The sequence below is a fragment of the Mchenga conophoros genome, linkage group LG13, assembly GCF_057382185.1.
Source record: "Mchenga conophoros isolate Kocher_MC1m ecotype Shallow Benthic linkage group LG13, M_conophoros_male_GT1.1, whole genome shotgun sequence".
Lineage (NCBI taxonomy): Eukaryota > Metazoa > Chordata > Actinopteri > Cichliformes > Cichlidae > Mchenga > Mchenga conophoros.
In genome coordinates, this window is record NC_140538.1 from 9,860,239 (window position 1) to 9,877,726 (window position 17,488).

At 38.4% G+C, this 17,488-nt stretch overlaps 2 protein-coding genes across 2 annotated transcripts; both read left to right on the forward strand.

Moving 5' to 3' along the window:
- The first annotated feature begins 49 nt into the window (after window positions 1–49).
- On the forward strand, window positions 50–7,147 carry LOC146560833 (cytochrome P450 3A40-like). The gene is made up of 13 exons (XM_085296320.1): window positions 50–194; window positions 309–402; window positions 574–626; window positions 2,035–2,134; window positions 2,560–2,676; window positions 3,456–3,541; window positions 3,633–3,775; window positions 3,856–3,980; window positions 4,087–4,171; window positions 5,616–5,776; window positions 5,875–6,101; window positions 6,280–6,442; window positions 6,524–7,147. The coding sequence occupies exons 1-13, from the start codon at window positions 145–147 to the stop codon at window positions 6,596–6,598; spliced, it is 1,479 nt and encodes a 492-aa protein (XP_085152446.1). The 5' UTR covers window positions 50–144; the 3' UTR covers window positions 6,599–7,147.
- Window positions 7,148–9,859: 2,712 nt separating this feature from the next.
- On the forward strand, window positions 9,860–16,214 carry LOC146560834 (uncharacterized). The gene is made up of 6 exons (XM_085296322.1): window positions 9,860–10,143; window positions 10,758–11,667; window positions 11,937–12,033; window positions 13,839–13,949; window positions 14,398–14,564; window positions 14,897–16,214. The coding sequence occupies exons 2-6, from the start codon at window positions 10,760–10,762 to the stop codon at window positions 15,942–15,944; spliced, it is 2,331 nt and encodes a 776-aa protein (XP_085152448.1). The 5' UTR covers window positions 9,860–10,143; window positions 10,758–10,759; the 3' UTR covers window positions 15,945–16,214.
- Window positions 16,215–17,488: the final 1,274 nt, after the last annotated feature.

The window sequence follows — 17,488 nt, forward strand, 5'->3', positions numbered from 1 at the left end:
TCATGTGATAACCTGTGTCACTGATGTTTGATCAGTAGCTTTATCTCTTTGGGCCTCCTGGGTTATTGTGTAAAATGAAAATAGGTCACTTGTTTTCCAGCTCGCAGGCACATTTCCTCTCCTGTTTGTTGGAACAAAGTTAAAATGTTTTTCACCTGGACTTTGCTGGCCCTGCTTTTTACGTTGATTTTACTGTGAGTATTCCTCCAAAGCAATAGCTGGGTGTCATCCTGGCAGATTTTTTTTATTTTTTTATTTTTTACTGTCCAACTGATGATCCCATTTTTTTTCCTTTTTTTGTAATACAGATATGGAATATGGCCATATCGGTTCTTCAAAAAGCTGGGGATACCTGGACCTCGGCCCCTGCCTTTTATTGGAACAATGCTGGGCATGAGGAAGGTACGCACAGAAACCAAACTCACCTTAGAGACTGGGATATGAAGAGCTGACTGATTTGATCCTTGAGAATTCGAGATGAATGAGCTCTCTGTATACTTTAGATGTCCTATTCAGTGGTTGGTTTTGTTTTGTTTTTGACACTAAAACAGATTTTCTTGTAACTTCTTGTAGGGATTTCTTGCTTTTGACAGAGAGTGCCATGCCAAGTATGGGGACATCTGGGGGTGAGTTCTTGCTTCATCAGTATACATACAAGAAATCACCAGGAGGTCTGTTGATATCAAATTCTGTCTGTGAGCCATGATCACTGCCATGATCATTGGGACAGGGTGGAAAAATATTCACTGGCTCACATTTTTCATGAAGCCATTTCTCTTTTTGGCCTGAAGCAGATCTCTTTTGGTGGAAGCATAGCATCCAATTTTCTTTATTTTAGGGATAAAAGGGGAAAAAGTTTGGGGACAGTTCTTTACAACACAAGGCGAAGTTTCTGAAATGCATATATCCTACTATATCTACACTAGGTTCACAAACAGGTTCACAGTATAAGTATGTCAAAATTCCTTTATCAATATTTAGATTAAAATTTATATAAAATGATTAATAGAAGATTTGAAAAGCAGTTATTTCACTTCAGCTTTAAATTTGTTCATCCTTTTTCTAGAGGTGGGAATCACCATACATCCCACGATACGATATTATCACAATACTTAACGCACGATACGATATTATTGCAATTTTTTAAAATATTTTGCGATATTCAGATTCTGAACATAAAGGTAAACTTTATCAATATTAATTTTATCTAATATCAAAGTCTCGCACTCAGTCATTCTCTCATTTCAGTCAGTTTTACTGTTGACAAACTGAACGGTTTGTATTACAGTCTAGTCCAACTTAACTGAATGCAACCATCTGGTACAATTATAGCTATTCTGAACTATGCAATTTATGAAAACTATGCAGCCCATTCAGCAACTGAAGAATTTGAAAGTAAATTAAAACAAAATATAATTTTGCATTAGATAAAAAAGTTTTACACTTAATTAAAGAAAAACATGTCTTAAATTAAAAGAAGTAAACTGTCATGTTTATTGCTGCCAAAAAAAAGTTAAACACATTTGGATAGTGAAGGAATGTCAGGATTCTTGCTCAGAAAAAGGATCAACATGCTCTGAAGTCAGAGTTCCAGTCCACAAAAACTTTTTTTGTAACAAAATATCGATTTCTGCTGTCCCTGTATCGATACATTATTAGCAAACAAAATATCACGATACTACACAGTATCGATTTTTTCCCCCACCCCTACCTTTTCCCCTCTTTTTTGCCAAATGAATTCCAGTCAAAGTATGAGTTCAGGGAATGTGAAGTGAGAAACATATGAAAACCTACAAAAATAAACTCTATAAAATTTCTTATTCCATTGTCATGTATTTATTTAATAATAATAGGACCGTGATATCCCATTTGTAGCATCACGTGTAATCGATGTGTAATTTTACTACCTGCACAGATGAAAAAACCTCTTTGATCTGAAGGTGCTTTACATATCCAGATGCTTAATAATGCCTTAAATGATTTGCTGTGATTTAAGATTTAAGATACTGTGAAAGGCTCTTTCCTTTTCTGCAGGTTGTACGATGGACATACGCCGGTGTTAATGGTGACCGACCCTGAGATTGTTAAAACTGTGATGGTAAAAGAGTGCTACTCTTTATTTACCAACCGCAGGGTAAGAGGCTCCGCTTTCTATCGTACAGTAGAGTGGAAATTCAGCAAGTCATGAAACCTTTGGATGTCCTGTCAGCGCAACACTCCCCAAAAGAGTTTTATCTTTTGCTTTTTTTTGAAAGCTAAACTGAAATATGTTCCCCCCTAGATATATCATTAACATGGGGTAAAAGGGCAGGTTAATAATTACGTTTTACTCTGGCCTGTCCAAACTGTTCTAATTCCATATACATTGATCTGTCCAAACAAAGTACTACATGAAAATGCATAATATAGAGCTATCACAGAAATGATGCTACAAGATATTACAAATGATATTACATTATCTGAGCAAACTACACGTGTCGTTAGGGGACTGGAAGATGTTGGTGGAAGCAAACTGTAAACACTAAGAGTAGTTTTTCCTTGTCGTTTTCCTTTTCAAAGGATTCTGGTTTCTTCAGCGAACCTCTGGATGATGCAGTGGCAGCAGTGAAAGACAAACGGTGGAAACGGATTCGCAACACTCTGTCTCCATGCTTCACCAGTGGAAGACTGAAACAGGTCGATATCATATGTGGGTTTATTAACCACGTCTGTGTTTAATGTGCGCTTACAACAAAAGTAATAGATTTATTTCTTGTTCAAATGTCATCACTTTGTATTGGGTTTTTTTCCTCAAACTACTTATACAGGCATCATTAAAAAGTTTTGGCACCTTTACACATAATATATAAAATCACTAACATTTAGCTGTTTCTTTGGATAATACTGACATAAAGGTACACAGTAATTTGAGGTATTTCAGGAAATCACTAACATAAGGCACTATTTGTAGCTCCTAATAGCCTTATTCCACTATTTCCACTTTAATTTAAAGTGAATTGTGTTCTGGTACTTGCCGTTCCTTTTTTAAGTTCCCAAAGTGTGCAAATAATTATAGCTACATGTTGTCCACGGCTCAAAATATAACCACATAACAGACACTTTAGGCTGCCCCCTTATTCAAAAGGTGTCATTACACCTATTACATTTAGCAGATTGTTATACTAAATTTCTGTCTTCTCCTGGTACCAAACCAGTGAGTTTTTGCTTGTTTGGCAATTGTGAAAACCACCTTATTATGGAGCTACCAAACATACCACTAGTTATTATTATTATTATTATTGGATATCACTAATTATTTCTAAATCCTCAGAGAAATCAGTAATTTTCAGAATAAACAAGAATTTGACTCTTTTATTGCTCTTTTATTGTTTTATTTTGTGGCAAACATGGGTATATCTCTCCAAAATAAAATAAATATAATATAATTCTCTTATTTTGTCTTTTATTCCTTTAAGATTTTTCCCCTCGTTGCTCGCTATGCAGAACGACTTGTTGCAAAACTTGAGGAAACGAATTTGGATGAACCCATCAATGTCAAACAGTATGTTGTTCATCTGTAAAATGCCAGCACATTACACTGTTCATCCTAAAATAACTGAAGCATTCACCACATGTATTTTCAAATCTTATAGGTTTGTAGCTCCTTACAGTTTGGACACTGTGACCAGTGCTTCTTTCAGTGTGGAGACAGACTCCATAAACAATCCAAACGACCCTATTAATGTTCAAATTATGAAGGTCCTTAAAGTCAACACTGGGCTTTTCTTTTTGCTAAGTATGACCTTACTTTTACTCTTTTACACAAACTCCATTTGATCATATCCTTTTGTTAACCACTCTTTACTCTTCTTTCAGTGGCATTTCCCCTCAGTCGTCGTCTGTTAAAGCAGCTCAAAATTGAGATCATGCCTAAAGAAAACATAAACTTTTTCCTCAACATTATCAAGCGATTTAAAGATGAGCATCATGAAGCCAAATCTGTAAGCATTATATCTGTAAAGGAAGACCAACATTATCTAGTCTGTATGCACTTACCTCTGGGTCATTTTCAAGTCCTGCTCTGAATGCTTGTCTGCTTTAAACCAGACACGACCAGACTTCCTGCATGTGTTGATTCAAAGTGAGATCCCAGAAAAGAACTATAAGAACAATGAAGAACAGCCAAGTAAAGGTATGTTTTTATCGGAGAAGTAACCAAGCCCAAGTTAGCCTCCAGTCTCAAATATGAGGTCTCCGATATATGATGGAGTCTTAAGAGCTTTGTATTTGAGAATGAGGATTTTAAATTCAATTCTGTATAGCTGTATACTGATCATTTATTTTAACAGTTAATGTCAAAATACATATTTTAAGAGGGAAGAATACAGGGCAGAGCTCACGAATGTAGTTGAGACAAGCTCTGGGTGATAGTGAAGAGTTTTGAGTGTTTTTAAGTGTTGAGGGGAAACTGCCAAGAATGTGTTTGGTGTATCCTCTGGATAGAGGAAAGAGGAAATGGAGAAGTACAAGAAAGTATTCAAACGTAGAGGTTAGCGAAGAAAATGTGAACTAGGGAGATGAAGACAGTACACAGGAGAACTGCTCTTGCTTTCACAATGTTAATGGACACGTTGACAGATGACCTCAGGCAGTGCTGTTCACCGATGATTTGTAGTGAGCGAAGGGAGCAGGTGGAAGAAAGCCTGAAGAGATGGAGGTATACTTTGGAAAGAAGAGGGAGGAAAGTCAGTAGATGCAAGATAGAATACATGTGTCTGGATGAGAGGGAGACAGATGCTACAGAGATACTGAAGCTATAGGAGTTTAATAGACTTGTAGTCAAGACCGCATAAACCGTGACCAAGACAAGACCAAGACCAAAGGGTATCGAGACCAAGACCGAGACAAAAAAAGTCTTTAAACTGAAAAATTGGCTTTTGAAAAAATGACCCGGGCTTAAGCCCAGTAAGCCACCCACCCCCGGCTCCGCCAGTGGTTGACTCCAAATCTCCCGAACACTATTTCAATCTGAGAAGTAAGACAGAGACAAGACCAAGACCAAAAGTCCGTTGAGACCAAGTCAAGACCAAGACCACATAAAAGTGGTCTCGAGACATCCAACTCTAGAGTTACTTGGGGTCAACCATCCAAAGCAACAGATAGTCCAGAAGAGAGTGGACTGGACATAGAGTGAAGTGGGTGTATATAAGTGTGAGGGGGGAAAGCTAACAAGAATGTAGTTGTGCCTACATGTAAGGTTTAGAGATGGTGACCCTAGAAAAGGCTGAGCTGGAGGTGGAAAGCTCAGGTTGAGCACTTTAACGATAAGGTTAGAGAACGAAGGCTGAGATAGTTTGTACATGTCCAGAGGACGGATAGTAGATATGTTAGGTAAAGGGTGTTGAAAATGGAGCTGCCAGGAGGGAGGAAAAGGGAAAGACTCAGAGGAAGCTCATCTATGTAGTAAAGGACACGCAGAGCGTTAGTGTGACAGAGGAAGATGCTAGCGACAGTGTGAGATGGAGAAAGATGATCTGCTGTGGTGACCCCTACAGGGGGCAGCTGAAAGAAGATCAACAGTATTTGGTCCCTGCTCCACTTTTTATTACCATAAAATCTTTTGTTTTTTGTTTTAGGTTTGACTGAACATGAGATACTTTCCCAGGCCTTCGTCTTCACCCTTGGAGGCTACGACACCACTAGTAACACTGTTACTCACATCCTTTATAATCTGGCTACAAACCCTGATGTGTTGCAGACCTTACACAAAGAAATCGATGATAACCTGAAGGAAGATGTACAGTAATTCTTTACATAATTTTCTGTCATCTTTGTTTGAATAATGGACAACAATTAATTTTCTTTTTGTGCTTGCCACCTCCATTATTTGTCTAGGCGCCCATTTTATACGAGGAGCTGACCAGTCTAAAGTACTTGGACCAAGTTTTACTTGAATCAATGCGACTGTTTCCCGTTGCCCCTCGCCTCGACAGGGTGTGCAAAAAAACTGTCAAAGTGAATGGCCTCACCATCCCTGAGGGAACTGTGGTTGGAATTCCTGTGTGGGTGTTGCACAAAGACCCACACTACTGGAACTCACCTGAGCTTTTCAGACCAGAGAGGTAAATGTGTGCCATTACAAACTTATTGAAAACTCATCCACTGGGACATAATTCTTAAAGAAAATGTTGTATTTGTGCAGAGTAACCCAGCCATATCTCTCTTTTTACACACCTGTTATGTTATTTTTTAATGTTTCAAATAGCAGAATAAACGTAAAAGTCTCATCTGTATCTGCAGGTTCAGTAAAGACAGCGGGGAGGAGGTGAACCCATACACGTACATGCCATTTGGACTCGGCCCTCGTAACTGCGTTGGGAGGCGCTACGGCCTACTCACCACGAAGATGGTTATTGTCCGTCTCTTGCAGAAGTACACTTTGGAAACATGCAAAGAGACCATGGTAATAGCAGCACTCTGCCACATTCAGACTGTCATACAACTATGCTGTCATGTTCCTGATTTTCTTTTCTTTTTCTTTTAGATTCCACTTCAGTTTGACTGGAAGTTTCAGCCAGTTCAGCCTGTAAAACTCAAGTTTGTTCTCAGAAAAGAGTAATCTAAGAGGGAACGTCTCCAAATCCCATCAAACATGTTTTTATATCTGCTGCCAAGATAAATTCACTGAGTTGATATTTTCAACTATTTTAAAATGTTATTGAATGAGAGCAGGTTAAACATCTGATTTTGCTGTGTTGATCTCTTTTAATTACTTTTATTTAAATTGTGTTGAAAAATTGATCTATTTTGTGTCCAAAAGTTACACCAGTCGGTGTCTTAAATGGACCTTACACTTTTGACTTTAGCGTTTATACATTTTTAAATTGTAATTGCATTTATTAAATCATAAGGCTACTGCTTGTGCAATACACCTCTCATTGATGACTGTAGTTTTGTTATTGGTGGTATCTGTCTCCATCTAGCTTCAACAGCTGGCAACAAGAGTTTGATTTGTTCTAAACTTTGACGACTGTCCATTGCTGGTTATATAGAAAGAAATTTCAGATTGTGTCATCAAATGCAAATACTTGCATTGCCTGTTATTATTTTTAACAGTGGTATGTTGAACAAATGCAGTACTGAGTAAAAATCTGTAAAAAACTGTAAAGTTTGCCTGTTTTTACAGTGACAGGAATGCTTTCATGTCAACAGCATCAGCCAAAAGATCAGATTATGATCCTTCATTTTCAGGACCCTCATCACATGCACTGAACATTAACTTTTTACTCCTAAGTGGATTTCACTGGAAAGGATTTCAAAGGTGATACAAAGTTTCCTAGTAAATTTTATACCATTTCATCAATTTTAAAACAACAAATAGGTTTAAAATAAGCTAAATGGAACTATTATGCTTTTAATAATTTTAACTCATATAAGTTGCAATGCTGATGGTTAACAAGTTTCAAATAATAAAGTCCGAACGTGTAAAATCCCTAGAAGGCTCACTGAGCTCCACCCACTTTGTTTAAATCATCCCTTTAGAGGGTTAAAATGGCTTGTTTCATAGACAGGATAAACTGGGGAGCTGAATAAAGCAGCGGTCCTAAACCTTTTTTGCAACACAGACCGGTTTATGCCCAACAATATTTTCACGGACCAGACTTTAAGGTGTTGCGGATAAATACAACAAAATAAAACCGGTACCAAAAAAAAAAAGATTTATTCATAACACATGCAAAAAGGCCCAGGGAAACAGAGTTAACGATAAAAACGATTAAAAAAGTCATAAAAAATTATGAAAACCATAAATTTCCCACCCAAACCTCAACTCTCACGGCTCGATACTGGTCCGTGGCTCGGGGGTTGGCAACCACTGGAATAAAGCATATGATAAGTAGGACAGCTTGAGCTACTCTGGAGTCCAAGTATACAAATATAGAACAGGAATTCAGCATAACTGGTCCGTTTTAATTAGTGAGCAATACAAAACATTGGTTTTTGGACTGTCAGAAAACCACAATCAAACCTGTGAGTCCAGAATGAGCCCCACTAGCTGTTGAAAAATGGGTGGAGACAGAAACCACCAACAATAGGGCTACAGCCATCACTGAGACATGCATCACTGCCAGCAGCATATTTAATGCACATGAAAGATTTTAAAAAGACTGTCTCTAGACTGTGTAGACTGTATTTATTTTATATTTATTAGGGCCCGAGCACTGAGAGTGCGAAGGCCCTATTGTATCTGCTCCGTTTCTTATTATTATTCACCCCAAACAAGGGCCTTTTTGAGGGCCTAAACATGCTCAAAAACTCATGAAATTTTGCACACATGCCAGGTCTGGTGAAAAATTTTGTATTTTAATGGTTTTACATATGAGCACTGGGAAATGGCTCTACAGCGCCACCTATGCCTTGTTAAATGCAGCCCTACGACCACATCGTTTCAGCTACATGTATGAAATTTGGCACACATGTGTATCATGCCAAGACGAACAAAAAAGTCTGTGGGCCCATTGACGCAAACCCAACAGGAAGTCCGCCATTTGGAAGAGAAGGTGACATTTTGGCTCTAATTTTGCCATTTCCATGCCTCGAACTTTTGCGAACTCCTCCTTGGGGTTTGATTTCATAACCTTCATATTTGGTCAGTGTCAACTACACCCTTGTGCCATGTTAAATTGCGGAGCTTTTGAGTTTTCACAATACGGTGAGGCCGTGGCGCCATGGCGAATTTTGATGACTCGCCATGAAAATCTTATTGCCTCTCATTTTGTCATACATTTTCTGACCTTGACCAAAGTGAACACATATGATAAGGCTCCACTCCTGAACATATTTCAACTGCCATATTTGACATCAGGGACAGCGCCACCTAGTGGGAACAGGAAATGTCATGTTTTACACTTTGGGGTACAGTATAGTGATGGGTGACATCTGCAGCCTCAAATTTCTCCAGGAAAGGCGTAAGGAGTTGGTCTTGGGGTCCAGTGAAAACTGTGACTTTTCAGGAAAGGGTGTGACCTCAGCAGCATGGCGAACTTTGATATCTCGCCATGAAGAAACAAATTAGTATAACTCCATGAAATCCAGTCTGATTAGTACCAGACTTTACAGGCATGATGTCAGACCCGCCCTGAACAGATTGATCTGCCCATTGTCAGGAATATGAAGAGCGCCACCTAGTGGGAACAGGAAATCTCATGTCTTACACTTTGTTGTACTGATTTTCACAGGTTCATCGTGGCCACCTCAAAAGCGGTGAATATCACCATCAGTCCTTCATGATGCTGCAGTGCGAAAATTGTGACTTTAAACTGAACGGCGCACCCTGGTGGCAACGCTGTTCACCGTGAAAAATGAAGTGGCTTTTGAGGGGCTTGGAAAGTTTATAGAGGCTTGAAATTTGGCGCACACCTCCATTGTGCTTAAGGCTTCGTTGTTATGTGAGCATTTTCATTGAATAGCGCAAAATGGCTCCACAGCGCCCCCTACAATATTTCAAAACATCAGCCCCAGCTCTGTTTTTTATCTATGAGTCTGAAACCTGGTAAGCTTATAGGAGATATCAAGATGTACAAAAAAGTCTCTTGGAGCAATATCCCAAATCTAACAGGAAGTCAGCCATTTTAAAATTAATGTGTAATTTTTGTGATATTTTCCACTCTTTCCAGGCACCGTTCTTTGACGAACTCCTCCAAGGGATTTCATCATATTGAACCAATCTCCAGTGTGTGGAATCTAAAGACCTTTGTGATGTTAAATTGCGAAGCTTTTTACGTTCAGGGAAACGGGGTGGTCATGGCGGCATGTGGAGTTTCAGTCACTCGCCAAAAAGCAGTAATCTGCTGTCACTCAAAATCAAAATGTCCAATATGTCCCAAAGGTCGCAGGCGTGATGAGACTCGAGCTCGGAAATGTTTGTTATGCCATTTGTCAGTGGACGATCTGATTTCCTCGTGTCAGCATTGTTCCCACATCATCATAATTAATGTTGTTCCAGGTTCAACATTGCAAGTGACCAATCACCTTCTTGTGAGGTCATTCCTTTGCGACTTCGAAATACCCGCCTTCGAGTATTTCGAAATACAAGTGAAGAAGCGAAAAACCGCCGCCTGTCCGCCGAATTTGAAGTCAATTTAGGATACTTTCCTTTAATAAACGGTAAGCATTATACATATGTTCCTCACTTGGCTTGCTGTTTGTTTGCTAGCGATAGGCTACTTGACGACAGCATTAGCTAACCAGTGTTCCCCAACTTTTTGGGTGTTTCGTGGCCCGGGGGTTGGGTCAGGCAATATTGCAGTAGCTTCCCTGATCATTTTACAAACATAAGTGAAGAGAATCTGGACTAAAAGGCCTAGACTTATGGTTGTGTGCTGAATCTATGAATCAAACTATCACCTGGAAACATAATTAACTGGTCCATAGCTGTGAAACTGGACATGAGTTCTTGATTCTATGGAGATTAACAGTAATCCAGAAATTTACAAATTTGTCCCAGGGACATCGCGTAAATGTTGTCCCTGGGACATCGCGTAAATGTTGTCCCTGGGACATCGCGTAAATGTTGTCCCTGGGACATCATGTTAAAGTTGCCAGAGACATACCATATAAAAGTTTAGCTTCTTTTAGCCCCTGTTTGTTTTATATTATTTTATATATATATTTTTTTAATATTATATTTAATATTTACATTGTATTGCAAAAAACCCCACAACAAGTTAAAATGAATTAATGAATATTGACTAATTAAACCTTCGTTATTTTTCCACCAGAAATGGACGACATAATTAGAAGAAGTGTTCTGAATGACGAAAAAAAAAGAACTGGAAAAGACACACAACTTTGTGTGCATGTGTCACAATGCCAGGAGGACCCATTCAGTGTTGTGTTAGAAAAATTGAACTCATTAACCCTTCATGGACATTATAAATGTTTAAATGTTGCCTCAGGTAAAGACAGGAAAAGAGACTATTACAAATTCAACTGCATCAGAGCTGGGGGAAAAAGTCGAAACAGCTACAGAGCAGTGGGCTGTAAGGCCTATGTTTCATTTAAAGTACTCAAATGTTGGAAAGACCACACAGTCATCGTGCAGCGTACATATGATAAGCATGATGGGCATGATCCTTCGGACCCAAAAGACGCACATTTCAACAATATTTCCAGTGATTTAAGGAGGAAGATTGAGGAACTGCTTTCCCTTGGAACTAAGCCAGCCATCGTACTAACCGAATGTCATAAATGGGCCAAAGAACATGGACACAGAGATCTTCACAACAGAGAGCATTTTGTCACACCACGTGACATTGACAGTGTTAGAACCTGCATGATGAGGAAGAAGCACTTTAACTGTGGAGACAGTCAAAGTGTACATACCTTACTTAATGGAAAACATCAAGAACATGTTCTCTTCTATCAACCATACACATCTGACCAAGAACTAATGATTGTTTTGCAGACACCTGTAATGAAATCAAACATGGAGAACTATGCAAAACAGTTAGTATTTGTTGACACCACGCACTGCGTTAACCAGTATTCATTTCCCTTATTCACACTTGTTGTAAGAGATGATCATGGGCATGGAGTCCCTGTGGCCTATGCTATTGTCAGCAACGAAAGTCAGAAAACCCTGGAAACTGTTCTTGGAATAGTTTGTGAGCATTTCCCAACTTCCCCGAGGTAAATAATACATTGACAGCTATTGATTTTGAAATAATTCCTTTTCAAAAAAGTTATAACATGCCAGAATCTAATGCTATAGCTGCAGCATGGGCTGCAAAAAACTTTTCCTTTCCAGTTGTTAAAGTTATTCCTATAGGCTGTATGCAGTATTTTATATATCTACTTGTGAGTTGAAATGTTTAATTTGGCATTGAAGTGGTGCTTTGAGATAGCAAAAACATTTTCATACTGTTTAATCTCATTTAGTGTTTTCTTTTTTTCTGTAGAGCATTTATGGTTGACAAAGACTTTGCGGAAATAAATGCTTTGCAGAAGGTTTTTCCAGAGTCAGCTATCCTTCTATGCTGGTACCATGTCTTGCAGGTAAACCACATTGTTTTCTTTTCACGTTGTCTAAGATGCACCTGAAACACATTTTTACAACAGGGTCCTGTTGTCATGATTTGCCTTATTGTGATATTCACCTACTCAGGTTAATGAATATAAAGGGATAAAATGTTGAGTGACTATGTCCATCCATTTAAGACCACAGTGCACTCATCTTCTGGTGGCTGCTTCCCAAAGCTCTTTTTGACATTTAAAAATATGTTTGCCTGGTTGATTTCTGTAATGCACAGGTCCTCTTGTCCAGTTCAATTCAATTCAATTCAATTTTATTTATATAGCGCCAAATCACAACAAAAGTCGCCTCAAGGCGCTTCATAGATACAGAGAAAAACCCAACAATCATATGACCCCCTATGAGCAAGCACTTTGGCGACAGTGGGAAGGAAAAACTCCCTTTTAACAGGAAGAAACCTCCGGCAGAACCAGGCTCAGGGAGGGGCGGCCATCTGCTGCGACCGGTTGGGGTGAGAGAAGGAAGACAGGATAAAGACATGCTGTGGAAGAGAGACAGAGGTTAATAACAGATATGATTCAATGCAGAGAGGTCTATTAATACATAGTGAGTGAGAAAGGTGACTGGAAAGGAAAAACTCAATGCATCATGGGAATCCCCCGGCAGCCTACATCTATTGCAGCATAACAAAGGGAGGATTCAGGGTCACCTGGTCCAGCCCTAACTATATGCTTTAGAAAAAAGGAAAGTTTTAAGCCTAATCTTAAAAGTAGAGATAGTGTCTGTCTCCCGAATCCAAACTGGAAGCTGGTTCCACAGAAGAGGGGCCTGAAAACTGAAGGCTCTCCCTCCCATTCTACTTTTAAATACTCTAGGAACAACAAGTAGGCCTGCAGAGCGAGAGCGGAGCGCTCTAATAGGGTGATATGGTACTACAAGGTCATTAAGATAAGATGGGGCCTGATTATTTAAGACCTTGTATGTGAGGAGTAGGATTTTGAATTCAATTCTGGATTTAACAGGAAGCCAATGAAGGGAAGCCAAAACAGGAGAAATATGCTCTCTCTTTCTAGTCCCTGTCAGGACTCTTGCTGCAGCATTTTGGATTAGCTGAAGGCTTTTCAGTGAGTTTTTTGGACATCCTGATAATAATGAATTACAGTAGTCCAGCCTGGAAGTAATAAATGCATGAACTAGTTTTTCAGCGTCACTCTGAGACAGGATATTTCTAATTTTAGAGATGTTGCGCAAATGGAAGAAAGCAGTCTTACATATTTGTTTAATATGTGCGTTGAAGGACATGTCCTGGTCAAAAATGACTCCAAGGTTCCTCACCGCGTTACTGGAGGCCAAGGTAATGCCATCCAGAGTAAGAATCTGATTAGATACCATATTTCTAAGATTTTCAGGGCCGAGTACAATAACCTCAGTTTTATCTGAATTAAGAAGCAGAAAGTTAGCGGCCATCCAGGTCTTTATGTCTTTAAGACATTCCTGCAGTTTAACTAATTGGTGTGTGTTATCTGGCTTCATGGACAGATAGAGCTGGGTGTCATCTGCATAGCAGTGAAAATGTATGCTATGTCTTCTAATGATACTGCCTAAGGGAAGCATGTATAATGTAAACAGAATTGGTCCTAGCACTGAACCCTGTGGAACTCCATAATTAACCTCAGTGTGTGAAGAGGACTCTCCATTTACATGCACGAATTGGAGTCTCCAGTGAGTGACAAAGTTATTTTTGGACGTCAGCTTTCTTTTATGCTTTTTGTACAGCTGCTCCTCTGTCTCTCTCTCCAGATTAACTTTTTTTCTCTTACATTCACAGGCTGTTAATCGATGGCTTTCAAAATCAGAGTCCGGGGTCCATGGGCTTTCTAACACCCAAAAGAGAAATGAAATCATTTCTTTCTTTTGTAAGCTGAAAGCTTGCACATCTGTAAGTGTAATTTGTCTATTTCACATTTTGATTTCTTGATTACACTAAGAGCATAATAACTTTCAGTTGCTAAAAAAAGTTACAGAGAGATACAAAATAGATTTTTGAAACAATTTCTAAAACTGGCTTCTTATCTTGCTTATCAAAACAAGTACTTAAGCTGTGCAGAACATCATTGTGTCACCCACTGTGCAGTAGAACTTGTGAGTGGGATTCTTTCACAGACAGATGCTGAAACCAAATATGCTTATAGGTTTAGTGTTCCTTCTTAGCCATTGTAAGGGAAGAAATAATTGCTTCTTAATACAAAAACACGACATATTATTAATAACTTAAAATTCTTAATGTTATTCAATAAAAGGAAAAGGGCTTCAATACATAATATTAAAGATTTCAATAGGTCTGTTAAATGGATTGAAATATATTCTGTTGCATCCAATTCTCTTAGGAGGACGACTTTAAAGCCACATCAGCAGAGTTCTGCCAGACATTTAAGCAATACCCTTTGGTGTGCCAGTATTTTCAGAAGCACTGGGAAGGCATTGGCCACATGTGGTGTGACTACGGCCGTCGCTTCAGTCACGCTCGTTCTGAAACAAACAATGTGATTGAAAGGTATGATTTATTATTTTGACCTCATTCAATTGTATTGCTGAAAAAAAGATATTATGCTTTAATCCAAGAGGCTAAACTGAGTAGGTTCGTCATGTCATTGCCAGAACAGGTTTTAGGCAAATCCTTTAAATTCTAGCAGCGTTTTTTATGTTATCACAACAAAAAACAGAGTAGGTGGATTTGCCTAAATCAGCTAAACCGGCACAGAGCATTCCTTTATAAAAGATGTGTGCAATAGGTATTCCAATTTTTAAAAAAATAATACAGTCTTGATTAAAACTTTAAATTCCTTCAATTACAGTTACTAATCATTTCAAATAACTGTTTTTCAGATTTTTCCACCGCCTGAAATACCAGTTTTTATCTGGCTACAAGAATAGGCGTCTGGATGATCTGATTGAAGTGCTCCTAGGGAAGGCCGACGACTACTTCTCAGTCATAAAAACCCTGCAAGATGTGGGCCGCATGAAAAACAGGTTTGCTGACACCTTGTCTCAAGTTTCAGACTCTGCTTCAAGACTGATGGAAAGTGGTTGGGCTCTTAAAATTACAGTCAAGAACAGCCATGGAGTTAATGCATATCAAGTCCCATCTGAGTCAAGAGAAGACATGGTGTATGATGTCTGCCCTGTTGAGTCCTACTGCAACTGTACATATGGCTTACGAGGACTTCTTTGCAAGCATCTAGTGTTACTTGCAAAATTAGCAGAGGCTGACAATGACATCTATCCAAACATGGAAACAGACATTTCTACCTTGGCAAGAATTGCAGTGAAAGAAAGGCATTACTTTGTACACTGTGAGGACTTGAAAGTGATAAAAATGCCAAGTTTGTTTGGAAATCTGTGTTTTTTTGCATCGGCTGAAACACTTCAGTGCACTTGTTGTACGTTCTCTCACTATAACACATGTGCTTGCCTGAAGGTGGCTTGTAGCCATTTTAAACAAATGAAAAACTCTCTGAAAAGTCCTCTATCAACTTTGAATGACACTCCTGTAGTTGAAAGCACAGACAAAAAATGCACAGAAGATGCAGTTGGAAAACGAAATGCTGTTTTAGACACAGTTAAACAGTGGGCATTCATTCCAGAGGGTATTACTCCAATGATAGATGAACTGCATACAAATGTCTTAAAAACAAAACAAGTAGGCAAAAGTATATGCCAGTACGAAATAAAGACGACAGATAATGCACGCAAAATTAGGCCATTGTATTCTAGCAAGAAACGTTCGGCCAGCATCGACATTCCAACAGTCTGTGAAAATGAATGTGAACAGTCGATAACCACTGAAAGAGAGACATCCTCTGGAGAAAATGAAAACCTTTTGGAATACAAAACAAAAAAGAGAAGAGTTAAAGCTAAGTATATGCACAAGTAGACTTTTGTGTGACATTTCAAAGGGACTGCATCCATTACTTCTGTTTATTGAAACCTAAAGCTGAATAGCTGTCTTAACTTTCTGCCAAGGAACAGTTGAAAAGAAATTGTTTGCTCTCTCAAGCAGTTGTTATTTATGTGTGTTATTCATTACTTTGGCTTGGTTGCTTTTTTTGATACAAATTCATCTGTGCCCATTGTAATATTTTCATATGTTACTATTTTTATATTGCTATGCATTATAAATAAAGGATTACTTATTACTATTAAAGGTCTGCATTTGTAATTGTTGGTATTATTTATAAAATATGCGCTCTTAAGTTTTTTGCTCCATAAAACGATACCTGTCACTTTTTGGACAGAGTATCAGCTGTTGAGAATCCTGGCTCATACAAAATAGAAGTAAAAGGTTTCAACATCCAGCCTTTTTATGATTAAATACAAAGTGTAATAACAGAGTTATTGGGGTGTGATTTTGTTAATAGTTAGTCTTAAGTGTAAGTTTAATAGTAATGAGTAAGAAAATATAGCCAGAATAATGGAATGAGACTAACACCTGACCTCACACTGAGATTTGGTATGAAGTGGCATGTTTGTGCTAATGCTGACATTGGGGCTCAGAGTTCCTCTGTGTGTATATATTTGTGAACGTTAACTTGGCTAATGTCCAAGGGTTTGACTGCTTTCCTGTTGGATTGTATCACAAAGAACAGGGATAAGAGCACCAGTGGCCGTGCACACCCTCATCTCTCTCCTTCACCCGATCATTAGTGTTGGAAACCGGCATTAGCTCAGAGTAGATTAGACTTCAGTATAGTGCAAGTGATTTGATTTTATGATTATTTGATTCAGTTTTTTCTGTGTTCAAGCTCAATTACTTTAATAAAATATGTTGAATTCAAACAAATAAATAAACAAATAAACTGTGGACATTACCCTTTTAAACCTTTCTGAAACAAGACAGGTAAAAACCAGTGTATAAAAGTTTACATAGGTATAAATAGCTCTAACACTTTACTCCAGCCTGGCGTCCACACATGTGGACATCACATTTTGGGTTATTTAGACCAAAATACTAAATCTTGATCAACAAGTGCCTGATATACAGTTATGAGGACATTATACTGCAACTGTTCTATCGAAATTTCAAATTAATGTCCTCATATGTGGCTCTCAGTTTTCTCAGAAACAAAAATTAGGTAAAAAAAAACCAAAACCTGGTAATTCTTTCTTTTTACATTCATCGGGTTCCAATCGGCCCAAATATCAAAGAGAAATTAAAAATGCATGCCATGGAAGATTTCGGGTCTTAGGGGGTTAAAATGACCAGACCCCTCCGGCCTGTTTTCCAGGCCACTAAATTAAACCCAGTCAATTACCAATTGAACAGAATAAAAACCTACGAGGTCCACTAATAGTCCAAAAGTCCAAATCTTTAATAGAAAAGACAGGCAGAACTCAAACAAACAATAATCCAAACGAGGAGCATATATACACACTGGAAAGTAAATAATTATAAGTTATTAAATCAGACTAATTAAATAC

What these genes read in the sequence shown, in the direction of transcription:
- LOC146560833 (XM_085296320.1), top strand. Translation starts at nt 145, where the DNA reads ATGTTTTTCACCTGGACTTTGCTGGCCCTGCTTTTTACGTTGATTTTA. An exon ending in CCAGTGGAAGACTGAAACAG is followed by an intron (nt 2,677 to 3,455) that starts GTCGATATCATA and finishes TATTCCTTTAAG; the next exon opens with ATTTTTCCCCTCGTTGCTCG. An exon ending in AGCATCATGAAGCCAAATCT is followed by an intron (nt 3,981 to 4,086) that starts GTAAGCATTATA and finishes GCTTTAAACCAG; the next exon opens with ACACGACCAGACTTCCTGCA.
- LOC146560834 (XM_085296322.1), top strand. Translation starts at nt 10,760, where the DNA reads ATGGACGACATAATTAGAAGAAGTGTTCTGAATGACGAAAAAAAAAGA. An exon ending in CATTTCCCAACTTCCCCGAG is followed by an intron (nt 11,668 to 11,936) that starts GTAAATAATACA and finishes TTTTTTCTGTAG; the next exon opens with AGCATTTATGGTTGACAAAG. An exon ending in AGCTGAAAGCTTGCACATCT is followed by an intron (nt 13,950 to 14,397) that starts GTAAGTGTAATT and finishes CAATTCTCTTAG; the next exon opens with GAGGACGACTTTAAAGCCAC.